This window comes from Stegostoma tigrinum, chromosome 18, assembly GCF_030684315.1.
Source record: "Stegostoma tigrinum isolate sSteTig4 chromosome 18, sSteTig4.hap1, whole genome shotgun sequence".
NCBI classification, from domain to species: domain Eukaryota; kingdom Metazoa; phylum Chordata; class Chondrichthyes; order Orectolobiformes; family Stegostomatidae; genus Stegostoma; species Stegostoma tigrinum.
In genome coordinates this window covers 24,935,072-24,953,178 of record NC_081371.1, presented here as the reverse complement: position 1 = coordinate 24,953,178, position 18,107 = coordinate 24,935,072, and the positions used below count along the sequence as shown (strand labels likewise).

Below are 18,107 nucleotides of genomic sequence, written 5' to 3'. Positions count from 1 at the left end.
GGCACAGTTGAACACACTATCCTCCGAAATCTTTTTCCAAGTTGTTCATCTGGATAGAAATGAACTCACTTGGTTCCAAGACAACAAGGTGTAGAGCTGGATGAACACAGAAGGCCAAGCAGCATCAGAGGAGCAGGAAAGTTTGACGTTTCGGGTTGAGACCCTTCTTCACTTGGTTCCAGGTATTTTTCTAAACAATTTATCGGAGATGCTATTACACACTTTTGGGGCAGGTGAGATCGAACCTAGGTCTCCTGTTGCAGAGGTACAGCCACTATCATTTTACCACAAAAGCCTCACTCACCTGGATCCATACTTACCTGTAGGCAGAGAATCACCCACAATGCCTTCTATTCTTGTTTCAGAATTGTTACATCTGGATCTATCTTCAGCCTCCCTCCTATTCTTTTATTCTGCATGTTGCCCCTCAACAACACCATGTGAAAACCATGCTGTCATTTTTCACATCTACTCTGGAGTCACCTAATTTTGTCTCAGCACCTCCTCTCACATCCCACTCAACTTGTCCCACTATTTCTCAAACATCCAATACAGGTTGAGTAGAAATTTTCTCCAATTAAGGAGGACTAAAGACATTTGTTCAAACCGACCACAATCTCTGCTCCTCAGGAATTTATTTCATTCTTCAACTTTGCACCTGCCTGAACTACAATGTTTCAACCTTTATATCATATCTCTGATCTCAAGATGAGTTACTGACCTCATATTTCAGCTACAACCAAGACCATACATTTCTATCCCTGTAACACTGCCAGATTTTTGTCACATTGCAAGGTTTCACTCCTGGCTCAACTCATTCATGTATTTTACTTTATCTAGACTTTGTAATTGTAACACATCTGGATGACATGCTACATCCTACTCTCTATCTTAAGTATTGCTGCCCGATTCTCACTCTCATCAAATCCCTTTCTGTCCTATTCTCACAGACCTATACAGACTCTTGGATAATGCCTTTATTTTAAAATTCTCATTCTTTTCTAAGTCCCTCCTTGCCCCACCTCTCCTTACCTCTAATCTCCTTCAGGTCTTACAAACCGGAGTGAAATTTACACTCCTTTAATTTTGCATTCTGAGCATCCTCAATTTCAAATTGTTCCAATGATGATGGTTACATCTTTAATTGCCAACACCCAAAACTCTGGAATTGCTTTCCTAAACCTCTCTGGCTGGTTTTCCCCCTTGCAGATACACTTTAAAACCTATGTCTTTGAACAAGCCTTTGGTCGACTGTTCCAATATCCAGTGGCTCAGTATCAAATTTAGTCTGTGGCTCCCCTATGAAGAATCATTGGACATTTTACGTTAAAGGCGCTACACAAACACAGGTTGTTGTGAGCATGGGGACATTTCACAAGGTCTTACAGAAAGATTAAAAGTTTGTTTGAATAAAGGATAACTTGCCAATCACTGGAATGTCAATGACAAGGGCCATTAACTTAAAATTACCACTCAAAGACAGGGATTAGGAGAAATTTCTTTGCAGAATTGTTGAAGAGTGGAATTCGCTGTCACAGAGAACAGCTGACCTTGAAATCATAACAGGAATTTAGATGAATGTTTGAAACCTGGTTAGTTAGCTACAAGGGAGCAAAGTAAGATTAGTTGCAGATTCTCAGTATATTTACAGCGCAGGTAGAGACCATTCAGCCCATTGTATCCACACCAGTCAACACAGCTCTGACCACACGAACTCAAATTTTCCAGCTCTTGGAACAAAGTCCTGGAGACTATAGCAAGACAAGTGAATATTTAAATATAGTATCATCCCTGTTATCCAGTACCTTAACGTCCGGAATTCTCAAGCAAGCAGTAAATCAGAAAGGCGTCTCCTTTCTGTACGCAGTCGTTCTTCCACAATACAACAGTGTGAGATTCAAAAGGAGAAAACAGAACTGTAACATCCTGAAGGCCTTACCAGTGCAGAGCAACTGAGTTATTGCGATAAAGGTCTTAGAATCCCTATAGTGTGGAAAAAGGCTTCCTCTTTCTGGGAACTGATATTTGATCACCAAAGCCTCACTGACAGTATTTATGAATGGTGCTGGCCTGCTCTTTTTTCAAATGCACATTCACCTTGTCGTAGCGGTAAGTCATGTTCTCCCAGCCTTCACTGGTATTTCACGTGCAACTGGCAAGTTTAGGTAACTGACCGCACCCCTATTCCCGCTGGGTATCAGGCAGATTACTGTACTGTTTTTAAAAAAAAACCTAATATCTAATCAAGCTGTTCAACGATTGAGTTACACACTACTTCAACCTGCTGTTCAACCATCTTATTACACACTACTGGAGCAGGTGAGACTTCAACCAGGCCTCCTGGTTCAAATGCAGCATCACTCTCTACTGCACCTGGTATTCCCAGGCACTCTCCTATCCAAGTATTAACCAGGCCTGAGTCTGCTTAGCTTCCGAGATCAGACATTGCCTAATACTTAAAGTTCTAATTCAAGCACTCCTTCAGACACTGAGTTCCAGACTCCCACAACTCTCTGTGTGAAGAAAGTTCTCACTTCCTCTCAGCCTTCCACTTCTTTCTTTATATCCATTACCCATGGTTATTTAACCTTCTACTATGGGAAAAAAAAGTGCTTTGTATCCACACTGTGCTCCCCATAATCACCTCTACCAGATCACTCCTCGATCTTCACTGCTTCAAGGAAAACAATCCCAGCCCATCCAATCTTTCCATATAGCTCAAACCTTCAAGCCCAGACAGCATGGTGGTCAAATCACCCTGCACCCTCTCTAGTGCGATCACATCCTTCCTATAACATGGTGACCTGAACTGCATGCAGTACTATAGCTGTGACCTAACCAGTATTTTACACAGTGCCAGGATAACCTCATCGCTCTCCTATTCTATTGTTCTAGGACAATGGGTTGATTGATCGTTCAGTGCTGGTAACCTCCAGCAAAGCATTTATGAAGCCTTTTTAGATGAGGACATGAAACTGTAGGCAAAATATGGGCATGCATCTGCTCCTGGATTGGTTTCCGGTGATGTCGACATTGAAAAAAATCTCCAGCACATGTTGGGCTGAACGCCTCTTTCCATACTGAAGGAATTCAATTCTAAGTGCAACACATCACCTTTTTAAGATGCACAATTAGCGTCCATAAAATGTAATCTTTTAGCTTCATCCATGATGTGTTGTTTGAAGTTACTTAAAGCACTGAAACAGAAATAGCAAATCATTGTTTTATTTATGTTGTAGTTGAACTGGGACCCACACTGATAACTGTGCTCTAGGCACCAGCCTTTGCTCAGTGGTTGCCAACTTTGCCCATGAATCAGAAAGCCATGAGGTGAACAAGTGATCAAGCCTAATCATTTACAGCAGCAAGGAGAGGCATGACAGCATCAGTCATGTTTACCCACATGTGGGTGTGGCAGGCAAGGCTGGCATTAATTGTCCATCCATAATTGCTCTCAAAGATGGTGCTGAGATACCACTGTGAAGGAAGTAGTCCATATGGTGTAGGTACTATTCCTCACAGTTGTTGTATCTGACTAATTCCTGCAGCTACACCTGTACAACTATGTGAATATTACACACAGAATTAAAACTTGAACAAAAACATAATAAAAGAAAGTGGATTTACTTTCTTATAACTGTTCTTTTCACCACACCGTAGTGAATGTAATGATGTAATATTGTCCACTACTTCTTCCTCCAGTTACTTTTGCAAATGCATAGAATGTATATTATAACATAATTATAATTATAACATATAACATATAATTATAACATAAATACAGCTGCAGCTCAAGACACAGTCCTTTTGAATTTTTCCTTTAAAACTGGTTCTAGGAAGATTGGTAGTTTCTTACGGTAATGAAGGCAGGATGGTAGACAGACCAATAAAGTGACAAAAAAAAGGAATCTGCACATCTGGTACGGCAGTTGAATATGTCACACATTACCATAAAAAAGAAAGTTATTTATAGTGTTTTTTTCTGCCTCTTCATTCATCAATGGCAAACAACAGCAACAGTCAAAAGGGAAGAAGGTCTGGCAGAAAGGTCATATCTTTCGAGGCTCTTGATAATTCTCCTACTTCCGAACACAAGTGCAATAACAGGAAGGTCATTCTATATTTTGACAATTAACTAGGTTGTAAGGACTAATAAAAGTCAGTCTGGACACAATTTCCCTAAACAAATTGGCATAGCCCACGCAGTTATTTGTTACAAGTCTACGCTCTAACAGCTGCAGTTCAGTTTGTAGCACAACTGGCTCTTGAATCCAGAGGTTGTCAGTTCAAGCACAAACTAGTCAAGGCTGATACCCCAACAAGGAACTCTCAGAAGTACTGTTAAACAGAGACATCCTCAGCTATCTCAAGTGGACATTAAATATCCCATGTCACTATTATGAAGGGCAGGGGGATCATCCCTGATGTCTTGGTCAATATTGCATCACTTCTACATTACAAGTGATTACATCTCTAAGGTATTTCATCGGCTGTGAACCGTTTTAAGACATGCTCAGGTCATAGAAGGTGCTACATAATGCATGTCTTTCTTTTCAATTGTCAGCAATGGTAACTGTTTTCACAGTCATTAAAACAAACTACTAGCATTTCAGCTTGAGAATGTGGTCAAGTTTAAATTATGTTTGTTGCCAATATATACATCAAATGTTTAGCCAATCAAATAGAAATCCAAACACATCAAGGACTGCTCTCCAAACAGATCACAAAACTTATGGAAATGGGAGAATTATGTCCTTCTCTCTTCTTATAAGAAAAATGTCACCCGTATGCAAGTTAGAACTCAAGACATGCTTGCTGGCTTAACAAGATTTCTTTTTGGTCCCTAAAAGGTTCCACTCATCTTTCATCCATCCTTCTAAAAGATTTTTATGCTCCTTTTTTTCATTCACTATGTCCGTAATACACACACTTACTTCCGAATTTACTGATGCATTCTCTAATCAACCTGGTTTCTATGACATATCAAACTGTTTTCTATTCCGTTTTAAACTCAATTGCCTTTTTCAGCAAGGGAGCTCCTGTATTGGACGCCTCTTATTTCTAACTTGTGGGAATATGCTTGATTTCTGTCTGAAATATTCTGGCCTGCTGTTAACCATTTACTGTTTTCCTGCTAATCATTTCAATACATCTGTGGCTGGAATCCTCCTTAAACTCACAGAAATTAACTCACTTCTAATATTTTCCCCTTGCACAACAGGTTTTAACTTAGTTATACTATAAGCAGTACTACATAGATCTTCTCCCAGCCAAACATACCTCAATTGCTCTTCTTCATTTTCTAGAACCAGATCCAACCCTACTGCTTTTCCCACTTATTTCCTTCAAGATGTTTGGTGATATTATTACACACTTCTGGAGTGGGTGGGATTGGAACCCAGGCCTCCTGGCTCGACATTTAGAATTCAATCTCCTTGCTCTTTGCTTTTTCTGGCCTATTTCAGCATAATTGAAGTACCCCACTATTAGAACGCCGTAATTGTTATATTTGCCTGTAATTCTCTTTTACAGATTGATACTATTTGCTCTTTTTCACCACCGGGGGATGTTAGTAGGCATACATAAATATAAAAATTCCCCTTGGGTTCTTTAACTCTAACTGAAAACATCTTAGGACTCTCTAGAACATTAGCCCTTTACAGGGCTGTGTTCCAAACCTCTCATCATCCATCTAATTTCCCTTCTCTTTCCCTGCTGAATACATTGTAGCCAGGAATACATAGTTCTCATGTTTTATCCATTATATCATAACCCTATGTGACAGTTTGTGCTTGTAGTCCATTAACCTTGTTTCTAACTTACCTCAGAATAACATACAAATAGCACAAAATCAACTCAGTCAACTTTGCTCCATCTAATTCCTGCTCCCGCTATACTTGTTGCTCCATTTCTATTTGCCCCTCCAGCTTTTCTTTTAATTTTCATTTCTGCGATGTGGGTGTTGCTGGCTGGCCAGCATTTCTTGCCCATCCCTAGCTGTCCTTGAGAAGGTGGCGGTGAGCTGCCTTCTTGAACCACTGCAGTCCCCCTGCTATGGGCTGACCCACAATACCATCAGGGATTAGAATCCCTACAGTGTGAAAACAGGCCCTTCAGCCCAACAAGTTCACACCGACACTCAGAGCATCCCATCCAGATCCATCCCCCTAAACTACACATCCTTGAACACTACAGGCAATTTAGCATGGCCAACCCACCTAACCTGCACACTTTTGGATTGTGGGAGGAAACCGGAGCACCCGCACACAGACATGAGGAGAACATGCAAACTCCACACAGACAGTCACCTACGAGTGGAATTGAACCCAGGTCCCTGGCGCTGTGTGGCAGCAGTGCGAACCACTGAGCCACCGTGCCACCCAGGAGGGAATTCCAGAGTCTTGACCCAATGACAATGAAGGGCCGGTGATATTGTGCTTTCTCTGATGAATGCTTTAGCCCAATTTTGAGCCCCATGATTTGCTCAACATCTGACACATTTAGTACAGCAGTAGTGCCACACCACAAAGTGCGGGGTTTCCTTAATGTGAAGATGGGATTTGACCTCCACAAGGACTGTGCAGTGGTAACTCATAACAATACGGTCACACACACAGGCATCTGCAATAAATACTTTAGTAAGGACAAGGTCAAGCAGAATTTTCTCTCTTCAGAGAGATATAATTTTTTTGTTCAAGGATATTGACCAGAGGCAGGTATATGGAGTTAGGTCACACATCAGCTGTGATCTCGCTGAGTGGTGGGACAGGCTCATGAATGGCCTACTCCTGATCCAAAGTTTTATATTTCTTGGTTTCCTCTCCACGTGATGCAGGCCCGGTCTAGCAGCTATGTCCTTTAGGACTCAGTTATCTCAATCAGTAGTACTGCTGCTAAGCAACACTTTGTAATGGATATTGAAATCCTCCAACTAGAATACATTCAGTGCCCTTACCACACTTCTAAACAGTCTTCAACAAGGAGAGCAACTGATTCATCTGCTAAGGAATGGATAAAGAGGGTAAATCAACAGGATGTTATCTGGAAATGTTTGACCTGATGCCATGAGACTTCATGGAGTATGATGTCAATGTTGAGGGCTCCCAGGCAACTCTTTCAAACTTTTATGCTATCTCTGCCAGTGGGGTAAGGATATACCCAGGAAAAATGATAGAACATAGAACATAGAAAAGTACAGCACAGTACAGGCCCTTTGGCCACGATGTTGTGCCGTGGATTAGTCCTAATCCAAAATTAAAATAACCTAACCTACATTCCCCCCAATTCACTGCTGCCCATGTGCATGTCCAGCAGTCGCTTAAATGTCACTAATGACTCTGCTTCCACGACTACCACTGGCAAAGTATTCCATGTGCTCACAACTCTCTGGGTGAAGAACCTCCCTCTGACGTCTCCTCTATACCTTCCTCCTATGGCAGTATCTGAGACATAGTTGCATTCACACAACCATACCTCACAATATCAGCCTGTTTCTTCACTAGTCTATGAAATTCTTCTTTCAATTTTAGCACAAATCCCCAGATGTTAGCAACGAGGACTTTGCAAGGTCAACAGGGTGGGATTACAAATCCAGTGACACTGCCACAATGATACGCCTCTCCATTAATCCCATGGGCCTTAAATTTTAAAATGTCTCTAGAATGGCACGTTGTCAATCACCATTTGAAAGTTGTCAGCTTGATTTGACGACGACAGTTACTCTAAATCTCACAATCTGCCATAATTCAGGCTGATTCTCAACTTGTAGGTTTTTGAGCACACGGGCAGCGTGCCCCTCGAGGGAGTAGAATCTGAGGAAAGCAGGTTTTGTTCCTGTTTGGTCCTTCTCTGCTGCCATTCTACCTTGTCAGAAAGTTATGACTCAAACATTATGCAGCTTGACAAACAAGGTGTTTCCATTTTGAATGGAAAGCATCATGCTCCTTCCAGTCAGTAATATCAATGCTGCCATGCATGAAGGAAAGTTTGAGTGTTTTTTAAAATATTTTCCTTGTCCTCCCTGAAACAACAGTCATTTGAAATTTACAAAATAGGAACCCAATGGGGGGCAAACACCTGGGATGCAATTGAGGAAGCAGGAAGAGTTTAAAGTGGCACATGGCTACTGAGGTTGGAAGGAAGTGACTCAAAAATAATTATTTTCACAAATGGATGTGAGTTTTAAATTGAAGCAGCAGTAGAATCTGGAGTCAATCTAGGTCAGTGAATACGAAGTGATTAGTGAGTAAGATAAGACGGGAACGGCCGTTTTGCGTTAGCTGAAGTTTAGAAAGTGTGGACAAACAAATCAGAAAAGCATTGAAATAGTTGAATTAAGCAACAACAAATGTACAGCTAACATTTTCAGAGAGTGTGGATATTTCAGAGGTGAAGTCGGCATTAGTTAAATGGGGGCAAACACGAAACAACTTCAATAGTGGCTGTACAGTGGGATCGAATAACTACCGAGGATAAATGTTTGTGGTGGGTGTGTTGAAGTTGATAATTTCAAAACTTATTATTAGTAAATGAAACAACATAGCAACTCCTTTCTTACTGGATGTGGACACACAAATGACAGCAGAGACGAAGTAGTAGACCCATTGAGATGATCCACAGGAACCACCAAGTGTTGAAAATCTTTGTGTGGATCCCAATCTCATTTCCCAGTAATAAAGGAAAGGACGTGCAGATGTTTGGGGTTTTGAAGGTAACAGAAAAGTGTTGGGATCAGGATCAATCATTACTCAGGATGCTCTGAATTACAACTAAATATTTGTACAATCAAGTGAGATTGAATCGGACAACAGAAGAGAAATGTGCTCAAAGAAGGTGGGGATGTGCCAAGGCAATGGACAAAGGTCAAGCATGCTTGTTTTTAAAATCATGTTAATGGCAGTGGTCTTGAAAGGGAGTGTATGCAAGGAACATGTGGCTCAGTGGTTAGCACTGCAGCCTAACAGCGCTAGGGACCCGCGTTTGATTCCAGCCTTGGGCCACTGTCTGTGTGGAGTTTGCACATTCTCCCCATGTCTGCATGGGTTTCCTCTGGTGCTCTGGTTTCCAACCACAATCCACAGATGTGGAGGTTAGATGAATTGTCCATACTAAATTGCCCTCAGGGATGTGTAGGTGGGTTATAGGGGGATGAATCCGGGTGGGATGGTCTGATGTTTGGTGTGGACTTATTGGGCTGAAGGGCCCGTTTCCACACTGCAAGGATTGTATGATTCTATGATAACATGCAACACAGAATGTCAGCCAATAAATGGGCCAGAAAGGGAAGTTGGGTAGCCAGCATTTTAGTGGGAATGAAGTTAAAGTTGCAGGAGGTAAAGCTCTCAGCCAAACTGGACACTCGTAAGACACAGAAGGAGACGGGAGAGCATTAGCGGAGAAGGGAAGATCACAATTAGAACAATGTAAGGAAATGGGAGGGAAGTTGGAATTATTAAAAACAACTAATGGACAATTCCAACATGTCATAAAATGCAAAGGTAAAATACTGAGGATGCTGGAAATCTGAAAAAAACAAGAGAATACTGGAGAAACCCAGCAAGTCTGGCAGTATCTGTGGAGAGAGCAAACAAGTTAACATTTTGAGTCCTGTATGAGTCTTCTTCAGAACTATTCGCAGGCAATAGGACTATTTTGGGTGCTCCTGTACAAGTTATATGACTTACAGGAGCAACACCAATATCTTGTGGATGGTTTGTTCATGCCGTTGAGGTGGATTTAAGCTAGACTGGTGGGGATGGGACCTTGACATGAAGTTCCAAAAGGGAAGAAGCTAAGATGGAATTAGTAATTAAAACACGAGTGAGTCCTAAAGGTAGAGGTAATATAGGCTGGATAAGAAAGCCAAGAGGTTAGCAAGGTTAGGTGGAATACATGCATGGACTTTGAAGAATAAGATAGATGAGCTGAGGACACAGAAAGCCATATGCTATGGCATATCAGCGTTACAGCCAAGACTTGGCAGCAAGATGGGTAATTTGATTATACAGGTATTCAGAAGGGGGGGGGGGAAAGAGAGAAGGGGGAGAAAGAGGGGATATAAAGAAGGTTGCGACAGTTTTTTTTAACCCATTTGTAGGATAAGGAAGTCTCCTAGTTCCCTCTCTTGAATATCTGCAGTCTATCTGATGTAGGTAGCCACACAGTGCTGTTACAGGAGGAGTTTCAGAACCATGATCCAGTGTGGAATGAGGTTGGCCAGATGGATCCCTGAGTAGGCGTTCCCTGACTGAGGCCGTTAACCCGGCCCAAATCAGGAAATCCTGGCTGATAAGAGTCTCAGAGATTCTCTTCACTCTTGGAACTGGCTGTAAGGTAACTGGATGTGAGTTTGCTCGCTGAGATGGAAGGTTAGTTTTCAGACGTTTCACCACCATTCTAGGTAACATCATCAGTGAGCCTCCGACGAAGTGCTGGTGTTATGTCCCGCTTTCTATTTATCTGGTTAGGTTTCCTTGGGTTGGTGAGGTCATTTCCTGCATTGGTGATGTCATTTCCTGTTCTTTTTCTCAGGGGATGGTAGATTGGCTCCAAATCAATGTGTTTGTTGATGGAGTTCCGGTTGGAATGCCATGCTTCTAGGAATTCTCATGCATGTCTCTGTTTGGCTTGTCCTAGGATGGATGTGTTGTCCCAATCAAAGTGGTGTCCTTCTTCATCTGTGTGTAAGGATACAAGTGATAGTGGGTCATGTCGTTTTGTGGCTAGTTGATGTTCAGTGACGAAACGTCTGAAAACTAACCTTCCAGCTCAGCGAGCAAACTTACATCCAGAACCTCAACCTGAGCTACAAATCTTCTCAAAACTCGCTGTAAGGTAACTGGTCAGAGTAAGTGTACTGTGCATGTGTAAATAAAGGGTGATGTGGTGACAGAATCCCGGGCTTCTTGGAGTTATTTCACAGTGATAGGGAATGAATGGCAGTACACTTCCTCATGGTTGGGAAAAGTGCAGATCATGGTTCTTCCATGCATTTTCCACCCTTGTCTTTCTTGATGGTAGTGGTCATAGGTTTGGAAGGTGCCATTTGAGGAGCCTCGGTGAATTTCTGCAGTTCATCCTTATAGATGGCACGCACTGCTGCTGCTGAGCATCAGTGATGGAGGGTGTAGCTGCTTGTGGAAGTGGTGTCAATCAGGCAGGCTGCTTTGTCCTGGATAAGGTCTCCCTCCAACCCACTATAGTAAGGCGAGATCCCACTTTATCCCCCTAATCCCATTTTAGTCACATGACGCCAACATTAAATACCATCAATAATGCAGTTGGAAGTGAAACTCCTACCTCACTGCCTGTTACGGTACAATGAAGGACCAGAATGTACAGAAAAAGTGACCACAATTAAATATGTACATATGCAAATCAGATCACAGTGTTCTTACTGAGCCTTAACAAATACAACGAGCCATTTCCTTACTGTCATACACAAGGAAAATACTGATTCCTGGCATATGTATCAATACAAGAAAAACAGAATGAGGAAACATTTTCAGGATTTCAGAAATGGATGCAAAAGAAATGTTAAAAATGCTCAACGGTTGATGCAGATCTGTGGAGAGAGAAACAAGTTGATAATTCAGGTTGTTTAACTGTCACCAAGAACCTGAAATATTAACTTGATATCAGTCTTGGATACTATCTAACTGACTGAATGTTACTGGTTTACTCCTGATTTTCAACAACTGCATCCACACTATTTTATTTCAATAATTAAATTTAAGTTGTACACATTATTACTAATGAAATAGCTTTATTGATTCATAGCGCAAAATGACTGTCAAATAGTTCTTGATGGGACATATGGCAAAAAAAACTAGATTTTATAACACATTTATGTAAGAATGCATAGAGTGTACAGGACAGTAAAAGATGTGTTCCAACCAATCAATGACAAGCTTTATGTTCTCTCTCCCTCCAGTCTTATCTTACTAAATATACTATCACAATTATGAACATTAGTGAACCAGATGGGCTTTTGCAACAATCAACTAGCCTTTAGAATAACTTTTAATTTCAGACTTTTACTTAATTGAAATTTCATTAACTGCACTGAGAAGTTTGAATCCATGTCTCTCGAGGTCTTGGGCCCTGAATTACTAGTGCTGTGACATTACCACTACCCACTGCCTCCCTGTCAAACTCAGCACTAAGGAACCACAACCATCCTTAGCTAATCTTGGGAACTGATCAGCTACATGATTTCCTCTTTATTTCATCTCTGTCAAGTATTAATCAACCAGCAATGAAGTAGATATCAGCTGGTACCAGTATCAGGGAGGAAGGGAAAACTCAATACAAAGTCTCTTTCCAAAAGACCAAAGATTCACTCCAAAGGAATCTACCTAAGACAAAAGAATGACATGCACGTGAGGAGGCAAGAACAGAACTGAAAGCAGGTTGTCAGTAGGAAGTAAGCACAGTCTAAAATTCAAAAGGTCATCATATCACAGGAAGGTAAGATGTTGTTCCTGCTCAAATATCCAGATCATTGAAAAATGTACCTCAACCTGTGCAACTGTTACCTACTGAAGAACAATACAGAATGCCAACATCCTGGAACAAACAAAAAAGGTAGGTTTAAACAATCTGTGGAAACATGCCCATTTCCTGTTTGATAATTTTACATAGCAGTGTGATGAGATCAGGAGTTCACTGTGTAACGAATGGAAGAACAGAAACACATGTCCCATTAACTAAACAGTTCTAGTTTTACTGAAGCGAGAAGTTCTCTGACTTTCTGACCCCAAAGGAATGTTCTTATTCATTTAGCTTGAAGTTGCTATTACTTACATTGTAAAATGGAAAACTGACAAAATCTAAAGTGAATATGTAAAACTCAGCAGTAACACATACCATCAAAACTTCTGCTTCATTTTGTTCAAAACAATGCTCAATATGGATTCCGTTTGTGTTCGATACAGACCTAGATTAACAAAACTGCACTGTCAAAACATGCCTTTGTTAAATCCTCAGAGTAAGGGAACAGTAGTGAAATAAAACAAAGTTAAAAGAAAGAGACTGAAAATTACAGGTACTCCCAATGAAAAGTATATGTGCGTAGAACTGGATGAGGAGTTACCGCCTGACATCGATCAAGTCTGACCACTCTGATGTTGGCATCATTATGATATGCCAATAATGAAAAAAATGGAAGGACACAAAAGGTACTGTGTTAGCTAAATACCCCGGAGTTATTTATGGTAAATCCACAGTCACGTTGTCTTACAAAAACCAAAACCACACACAAGATGACTGGAAATTTGTAGAAGTCTCCTTGACCAGGAAGAAAACTAATTCAAATACATCATGCACTTCTGCTCCAAAATAAATAAGATGTTGCTACTCATGAGAACAAAAGAAATGGGAGGAGTAGGCCATAGTGTTCCATGAGCCTGTTCCATATTCATACAATCATAATTCATTGTCTGTCTCCACACCTCTCTCCATTCTCTAAATGCTTTGATTTTGAGATCACAAAAATCCATCTATATCAATCATGAGTCTATGCAATTATAGCATGTCCACAGCCTTCTTAAGATTGAAAACTTCAAATACTGACAATACGGGGTGAAGAGTTTTGTTGTCTGAGTACCCCCATCCTTAAAATGTCCCCATATTCCAGATGCCAAAACCAAGAGAAACAACTGCTCAGTGTTTACCTTTAAGAAGTGAGTATGATGCATTCACCATTTTTAGGACTGTAGTGAAGCATAATAGAACATAGAACAGTACAGCACGTTCAGGCCTTTCAGCCCACAATGTTGCACCTATCCAAGAGTCGCTTAAAAGTTTCTAAAGTATCTGACTCCACTGCCACTACTGGCAGCATATTCCACATGGTCCCCACTCTCTGTGTAAAGAACCTACCTCTGCCATCTCCCCATACCTTCCCTGAATCACCTTAAAGTTATGCCCCCTCATAGTCATTTCCACCCTGGGAAAAAGTCTCTGACTATCAACTCTATCTATGCCTCTCATCATCTTGTACACCTTTATCAAGTCACCTCCTGGTCCTTCTTTCCAATATAAAAAGCTCTAGCTTCCTAAATGTTTCCTCATAAGACCTGCCCTCCAGTCCAGGCAACATCCTGGTAAATCTCCTCCATACCCTCACTAAAGCTTCCACATCTTTCCTATAATGACATAACCAGAACTGAACACAATATTCCAAGTGTGGTCTAACCAGAGTTTTATAGAACTGTAGCATAACGTCACAGCTCTTAAACTCAATTCCCCTGCCAATGAAAGCCAACGCAACATACGCCTTCTTTACAACCCTATCAACTTGGGTAGCAACTTTGAGCGAGCTATGGATCTGTCCAAATCATGATGTCAGGTCTGAATCCTGATTGGTATAGATTGTTTGTAGGGGAGTCATGCATGTGAAGTGACTACAGCACTGCTGTTCAAGTAGTTAGTAGGACATAAGAGGTATAAATCGGCAATGACCGTTTGTCCAAAGTTACTGAGCATATTACAATACTGTATCTAGGTCCTTAGGGCCTGAATCCTAAGCTTTGCAGGGAAATGCATCTGCTCAATTTGAATTCTGTGTGTGTATCTAGAGGTTGACAGCCTCTTGCAGATACAGGATTCCTCCTCCACCAGGGCCTGCAATACATTACCCATTTGGCCTGGAGCGCACTGTCTCATATTGTGCTATTCCTCATATGTCTCCCAGATTAGACTTGCCTCCATTGAGGGTATCAGCAGCTGCTTCAGTCACAATGAGCAAATATTGCCCCTCCCTTGAGGTGGCAAGAGGGGTGGTGAGAATAGGAAATAGTTGGGCAAACTGGTTCTGAAGAAATACTCGTGTCTAATTTGCCACAACATCATTTAATTGCCAGATGAGAAGGTCCATTGAGGATTTTATAAACTTGCCAGAAATTTAAGCTCTGAACCAGCATTTTTGCCCATTCTTAATTCCTCTTCAAATGATAGTGGTGAGCTGTCTTCTTCAACTACTACAGTCCATTGTAGGTACACGCACAGTACCGCTAGGGAGGGAGGTTACGGATTTGACATAGTGACATGAAAGAAACGGTGAAATAGTTCCAAGTCAGCACAGTGAGTAGCTTAAAGACAATGATGTTCAAACTGTCTATTGCATTTTTCCTGTAAATGGTAGAGGTGATAGATTGTGCTGTCTAAGGAGCCCTTGTGAATTTTTGCAGCACCACTTGTAGATGATACACCCTAATGTGATTTGGTGGTGGAGTGAGTCAATATTGATGGTAGTGAATGGAATACCAATCAAGGATGCTTCCTTGACCTGGATGGTGTCAAGCTTCTTGAGTCTTGCTTGAGCTGCATTCAACCAGGCAAGTGGGAGTCATTCTACTGCACCCCTGACTTGCATCTTATCATAGGTGATTAGGCTTTGAGGAGTCAGGAATAGAGTTACACACTGCATTTGCAGCCATTTTTAATTATATGGCTAGTCTGTTCAGTTTCTGGTCAACGGTGGGGGTTTCAGTGACAATAATCCTCCTGAATGTAAATGGGTGATGGTTAGAATCACTATTATTGGATAGGTCGTGGTCTGAAACCAGGCTGACAGTGACAAGTAATGTATTGCAGAAGCATGGATATTGTTCAGGTCTTGCTGCATTTGGAGGTGGAATGCTTCAGTATCTGAGGAGTCGCAAAGAGTGCTGAACATTGTACGATCATCAGTGAGCATCTCCTCTTGTGTCCTTATGATGGAGAGAGGGTTGTTAATGATGTTTGGGCTGAGGACACTACCCTGAGGAACTTCTGCAGAAATATCCTGAAGCTGAGAAGACTGACATCCAACAACCACAACCATCTTCTTATATGCCAGGTATGACTCCCTGAATCCTAATTTATTCTGGTTTTGCTAGGGTTCCTTGATGCCATGCTCAGTTGAATGTGGTCTTAATCTCAAAGGCAATCACTCTCACCTCAACTACAGAATTCGTCTTCTTTATTCATGTTTGAACCAAGGCTGTCATGAGGTCAGGAGCTGAGAGCCACTTGATAACACTACTGATGGCACCTTCCAAAACCCTGCATCCCAAAACCAGCCCAGCTCATTCCCTCCCCCCACTGCATCCCAAAACCAGCCCAGCTTGTCCCCGCCTCCCTAACCTGTTCTTCCTCTCATCCATCCCCTCCTCCCACCTCAAGCCGCACCTCCATCTCCCACCTACTAACCTCATCCCGCCTGCTTGACCTGTCCATCCTCCCCGGACTGACCTATCCCCTCCCACCTACACTCTCCCCTCCACCTATCTTCTCCTCTATCCATCTTCGGTCCGCCTCACCCTCTCTCCCTATTTATTTCAGAACCCTCTCTCCATCCCCCTCTCCAATGAAGGGTCTAGGCCTGAAACGTCAGCCTTTGTGCTCCTAAGATGCTGCTTAGCCTGCTGTGTTCATCCAGCTTCACACGTTGTTATGATGATCAAGAGGGGACTGATGAGACATTAACTGATTGGATCGAATTTATCTTGCTGTCTATGTACATGAGATACTTGGTAATTATTGGCCAGTTAAGGGCCTTAACTTGCCACTGCCAGGATTACTTGACTTGCTGAAAAGTAGCCAATTTCCTGACTGGTAAACATGGGTGACCTGCCTACTTGATCTGTTTGTGGGCTTGGGAGGCAAGACTCCATCTGGGGGCAATTGAAAGCACAGATGGGTGGGTCTAACGTGAGGTCTCTGAAAGCCAAGTGAAATTTTGCCCTCATCTCCCGCCACTCCCAACTCTCACCACATGAAAAGCAAAAGAAAAACATCTATCTACCCACTTTTGGATCCCTGAAGAATAGGACAAATTGTCTTTAGGACCCAAAGGCTGCTGGCCGCTAATTGGCTGGCAGCTTTTGGTAAGTCAGGAGGCCACAGAGGCCTGTGTTTGGCCAAGAAACTCACAAGGCAGCTCTTAAGCTGGTTGGCAAGCTATATAGTGAGCTCTCTCAGCAGGGGGCTCAGCAAGCTGGTGAACACAAAAAATGCTTCCTCCCCTCCCCAACACAGTAAGAAACAGGCAACGTCTGGGCCACTGGATCTGATCTTTAAACGGGGGAGCTTTATGTTGTGCTAGCAAGTTACTGCATTGACATCCGTATTTGTCCAGACAATCAACAGCTAGTTAGCAGGCTGGAAGCACCAAAATAAGCAGGGGGTACAAACTTGGCATATTGCCTACATCACAGTCAATGAGTACAGATTAATCCTGCATTGTGATTCCTGAGCCAATTTGAGGCCAGATTTAGCTGTCACCTTTTTTTTTAAAAAACAGGCTACATGTAACATAATAGCTTGAACTTTACAATGTCTACATTACGTCCCAAATTTTGTAGAAGACATAGAAGCCTTGGGAAATCTTTCAACCTTTTACAGATCCTCCATCGTGATTTTTCAACTTCCCCCTTTCACTTACTTAACACCTACTATTCTTTCTAATGGTTTTAAAGTTTCAATAAAAAGCCATTGACTTTCTGTCTGTCTCCACATTGCTGCCCAACTGCTGAGTACTGCTTTTCTTTAGATTATGAAAAGAAAATTTTGTTGCCTCACAAAATTGTGGAATAAGCTGATCCTAACCGTGAGCAGGAGGTATGAAGTTGGATTACATCAGGTTAAGTTTACAGTCTGGAACGATAGGTCTTCCAGTAGCTTTTCACTAAAATTCTGTGTATGAAGTATTTAAACAAGGTTATTACTTCAACATAGCCGGTGAAAATAGCTCAGTTTAAAACATAGGTTTAGATGTAGTTTAAATGCAAAACATTCAAACCATTACAACATTAATTACATGGGATTACCTCATTCCCTGTCTCCTCCTTTCTTTGGTTATAATATTCCAGGTCCCGAGCGACACCAGGCACTTTGTTGCGTTGCACGTGAGGTTGTTTCTTCCAGTTTCTAAATTCTAATGAGAGATGTAAAATCAGTGCATTACAAATTTGTCATGAATCACAAAGTACCAAAAAATTAAAATGAACCTATACGTTGTCAGGTTCAGGAGACAACAGGGAGGTTGTAGTTAGAAATGTCTTGCTGATTAATACTGGAAAGATATTAAGATATTTTAAAAATTCAAAATCTACTTAGCTCAT

The 18,107-nt window shown here is 41.6% G+C and overlaps 1 protein-coding gene across 4 annotated transcripts in view; it reads right to left on the bottom strand.

Moving 5' to 3' along the window:
* Positions 1-18,107, bottom strand: part of b4galnt3b (beta-1,4-N-acetyl-galactosaminyl transferase 3b) — a 174,587-nt gene that overhangs the window by 87,909 nt on the left and 68,571 nt on the right. For all 4 annotated transcript variants that reach the window (XM_048549108.2, XM_048549110.2, XM_048549107.2 and 1 more), the window contains one exon: positions 17,814-17,920. In XM_048549108.2, the coding sequence (XP_048405065.1) occupies positions 17,814-17,920 (107 nt within the window). The remainder of the gene's footprint in view (positions 1-17,813; positions 17,921-18,107) is intronic.